The sequence below is a fragment of the Aptenodytes forsteri genome, unplaced genomic scaffold (assembly GCF_000699145.1).
Source record: "Aptenodytes forsteri isolate BGI_AS27 unplaced genomic scaffold, ASM69914v1 Scaffold83, whole genome shotgun sequence".
NCBI lineage: Eukaryota > Metazoa > Chordata > Aves > Sphenisciformes > Spheniscidae > Aptenodytes > Aptenodytes forsteri.
The window spans coordinates 4,078,766-4,083,335 of record NW_008795371.1 but is presented as its reverse complement, the minus strand read 5'-3'; the positions used below and the strand labels follow the sequence as shown (position 1 = coordinate 4,083,335).

The window sequence follows — 4,570 nt, the reverse complement described above, 5'->3', positions numbered from 1 at the left end:
TCCCTGTGTTATCAACACTGTTTCCAGCACAAATCCAAAACACAGCCCCATACTAGCTACTGTGAAGAAAATTAACTCTATCCCAGCCAAAACCAGCACAGTTGCACACAGTAGTTCCCTATCCGCATTCTCAAATAAAAAGTTTTCAGACAGTTTCTCATATTAGGGTGTCTTTAGACATCTCCTTCTGGCCCCTCTATCTGCCATGTGAGGCTGTCCAGACAGCTATCTTTTCACTACATCTTTACTTTCTCTTCTCTCATCACGGATACTTCGATCCTGACCAAAAAAATAAGTGTCTCTCCCCCCACAGTGGTTGATTAACAAACACAAAAAACTGCTACATAGGGCTGTGATAAACTAAGGACTCCACACAACAAAGGAAGGGCTAGCATATGTACTTGTACACATACACACTTTATAGAGGAGCAACTTGTAATATCTGAAAAACATTGCAGTGTGTCTAGAAGGGACTTCAGAAGTCATGCAGACAGGGAACCCCACACAAGACCAGCTATAGCTCTGTATTGTTTTTCTGGTACTCGTCTAACTCTCAAAAGCACTGAAGGAAAGGGTAGAGTGTCCAAGGAGACATACAGTTCAGTCCTTCATTAATCGTATCAGAGAACATTTTTCCTAATGCCTAGTTATCACATTTTAATCTCTCCACTATGCACATTAAGAACTCCCCCCCCCTCCTTTTCTCCGCAGCACCTATATATCTGAAAATCTGTCTCTTAGTCTCATGCCCTTTAGGGAAGGCACATCAACTGTCCTCTCGCATCAACAAGGCAATTGACTAGATTAACTGTATGAAAACCGGAGAGTTTCGTGTTCGTCTTGTTTGGCAGTTGGACTAAATGATCATTGTAGGTCCCTTCGAACTGAAATAGGCTATTCCATTCTATCGTTACTGTCAATCATTTGAATTGTAACAGTCTAAATAAAACAATCAAGTGTTTCATTTCTATATATTAAATATCTGTCCATGCCTCAAAAATTACAAATTAATAAACAAGATGCAACACAAAGGAACAGAGAAGTGAGGAGCTGCAAGTAACAGAGCCCAAAATACTACTGCTAACAACTTCCAATTTAAGTAATCATCTCCAGTATAAGCTTTTCAGTATTCATAAAAAATGATTTCATAAGGAAGTTGGCAGATAAAACACAGCTGCTACAATTTTCCCCTCTATCAACCCTTATATAGTAAAGGTACCATACAGAACTCAACAGGTGAGCTTTGAGAGATATTTAAACAGGATAATTATGAAATATGTGATCAACAGCAGACTTCAGTTTTCATGAATTCAGCAACACATGAAATGCATACTAAATTTAGCCCTCTCTAAACCAAGTTCACATTTATCAAGAACAGCTGAGCTTCCCAGCTTTACTGAAAGTTACACTGTTTTTCATGTCCTAACTAAAACTGATGAAAGAACATCAGAAAAGCAAAAAGCAGAGACCCTATTTTCTCCCCACCAACTCATACAAGTTGCTTTTCCTGAAAACATTCTTTCATCCACCCACAGGGGTGCCAAGTTTGACGCTGCTTCCCACCCCACGTAACCGCAGGCTGCTGCCAAGAAGAGCATCCCTCCCCTCCCCAGTCACTCTCCCTCCACTTCATGTGCCTCAGGCCAGGAGGAGCACGCTCACCCTGCAGCTGCCCAACAAGCTGATCCGTAAGAAAATGTCTACAGAGAGAACTGCCATGAAACCAGCTCGCTGACCTGATCTGCCTGCAGCCAGGTTACAAGGAAGGAAAGGCACAGGCACACAGCAGGGGACAGCAGTGGATCTGATACGACACCAGACCGTACCCCAACACTGCACGGTACGAAACCAAATGCTGAAATGCTGCAAGTCAACGTACGTACACACATGACATCAGTACAGAAACATACTTACTAATTCAACTCATTGAATTTGGCCATTATTAAAAATAGATCTGAACCAGCTCCAATAGGTCCCAAGCAGTTTTCAGATTTTAACATCAAATGGATGCGCTAAAAATATGCAAGAGGACACAGCTTTTCCTGACTCTGTCAGACTGTTCAAAGGGTCAAAATTTAGCTAAGTGTGATATTCAAGAGATGAACGTCTATAGAGCTGTAGAAGAAAGAAGTTCAAAGTTTATAGCTTTAAGTTGCCTGCAATTACCAAAGCAATGAAGAGTGCCAAGAAAGTACGAGTCAGTTATAAATAGACCACCATGCATTCAGTCTCAGACATTTGTTACCCCCCACTTTTTCCTTGTTTACTTCAAATTTAGAATTTCAAGCCACAGGCCAAGCATCCCACCCCAAAACGCAGAGCTTGTTCTCTTCATTGCTAAACCATCCTTTCTGAATTGCTTTACTCTTTTCAGGAAATTGTGTTCTGGGACAGAAACCTCATGGCCAAGCTGGACACTCATGACTTGATATTCAAGAAGCTTTTAACAGAAGAAAGGCTCATAATGAAGTATTATATTCAAATCTAACTCTACACAGCAAAAGAATTTACTGATAACAGTGAGACATAAGCAGCCTGTAGGTACATGAAGTTACTTATCACTGTGGATCAGAAGTTCCATGCCTCACTGAATAAAGAACATTAAAACTGGTAAACCTAATACTTTCCAAAACAGAGCAGCCAAAGAATAGCTGAAAACATTTTTGTTTCTTTAAGTGAGAAAGCAGCCTGTCAATCCCATATCCTTCATGTTGGGTTCATCACAACACACTCCGCCTCCTTAAAGCGCCAAACACACTACACAGAAGTCTTAGCAGTCTTCATGTGAAAGCAAGAACAACAATAATAGATAAAAACCAAAAGCTACGTACAATCTTCAGGTTAAAAAGACATAGTTACATTCTATCAAGACAGGACTACCTTCTCCTTAAGACTGTCTTGCTAGCAAAGACCGAAATTTTTCAAAATTTAATGTAATAAAGTCTGGAAGATCCACAATGGAGAGAGCCAATGCAAATTAGCCAGTTCTCAAAGTGGTCAGAGCCCAGAGCTGCAGCAAGCAAGGTCTCGCCTTGCACTAGAGCCAGGGTTTGATAGGTAAAAGAGGAGATACAAAGAGAAGAACAAAACCAAAAACCCACTGCCACCACCCTGCATCTGTAGAATGATTTGTATAATGGAGTTGTAATCCTGATTATCTTTATTCCCCATTCTTACGATATAAACAAGATTACAGTAATCAAAGTCTTAGCAATAGCTTATTCCGTACAATACTTGCTAAAAGTGACATGAAGTAATAAAAATAGACAATAAAATTATACCCACTAGTGTTGTCCTGCCAAAGTGCAGTACCAACTGTCAATCGATTAAAACATCCATTAGCTTAAAAGCCAAGTCAGCCTGGTTGGCATAACGAAGTTTTTACATTGGCAACATTACTGTTCACAGCAAAAGCTGCATGCATTGCCGGGGGAAGACAGCATTCCTCTGCAGCTTGGCAAAGTTTCCTCAGCTATAAGCTACCTTATTATGCAAGTTTTATGTTTTATTTTTAAATACCTTAGAAACTATACATACATCAAGCTCTGTTCCCTCTGAATTCTTTTGCATGTGACACATTTCACATCCTTAGAGGAAAGCGATCACATCTTGCATGTTTGCAACTGGGTTCAGATTGCCAAGTTTCATATTTGCAGCTTATACTCGCTAGCACAAACTCACTCAAATGTACAGAAAACCCTTCACCAGCCATTCTTTCCTCCTATTTTGTAAATCTTCTGATTAGCAAGAGCTTTTTTTTAAAATTACCATCATCTTAATATTATCTTTTTTCCCTTTGCTTATAACACTTAGGAAGTGGATACAATTTACTTATGATGTACTAAATCAAATATTGTCAACCAAGCATTTAACATTTAAAGAAAATTCCTCACAGGAAGAGTTGTTAAGGACAGATATAACTCACATTAAAAAGGAACAGTTACAAAACATTTACAGAATTCAATCTTTCACATTTTTGCAGTTGTAAACTACTGCCATTGATATGAAATCTAAGATACCTACTATGTCTTTAGCTGCACAAGAAAACCAAGAAGTCATCATAGAACTTGCAGCTTCTTGCTGCCAGAAGCAATCAGTTTATCTCACATCAAGATACAAACCGCTGCAGCTCACAAAGCACCAAGCCAGAGTTCAAACAGGCTGCTTCAAGAAATGTATTCTCTCCACCACCCTGAATTCATTTTGTTCCATCCTTCACTTAGCTTGGATCCCCAAGTATATTTTCCCCATCTTCAGGATCATCTTCAGACTTCATAACTCTTATAAAAATATGGGCTACCCCCAGCCAGAGGCTGCCTGGCTGGTGAAGCCCTTTGTGGGTCCGGCCACTGGCTCAGCCCGTCCCTGCCCAGCAATCCCCAAGAAAACTCTCCCGGAGCTTTTGTTTCTGCGTTGCAACAGACTGCCAGAGTGACTCAGACTCACAAGTAAATATTGCCCAGATCTAAAATATCTTGTAAACAATACGTAGACAGTCTCATCAGCCCAGATCTATTTTCTGATAATCCAGTACTTGATAGCCAAGCGATAGAAAGCAATAGCTATTAAT

General features: G+C 40.0%; 1 protein-coding gene across 2 annotated transcripts in view; it reads right to left on the bottom strand.

Annotated features, from left to right (window-relative positions):
• Positions 1–4,293, bottom strand: part of UACA (uveal autoantigen with coiled-coil domains and ankyrin repeats) — a 22,887-nt gene extending 18,594 nt beyond the window's left edge. For both annotated transcript variants that reach the window (XM_009280401.2, XM_019472383.1), the window contains exon 1: positions 4,024–4,293. In XM_009280401.2, the coding sequence (XP_009278676.1) occupies positions 4,024–4,062 (39 nt within the window). In that variant the 5' untranslated portion in view covers positions 4,063–4,293. The remainder of the gene's footprint in view (positions 1–4,023) is intronic.
• Between the last annotated feature and the right edge of the window lie 277 nt (positions 4,294–4,570).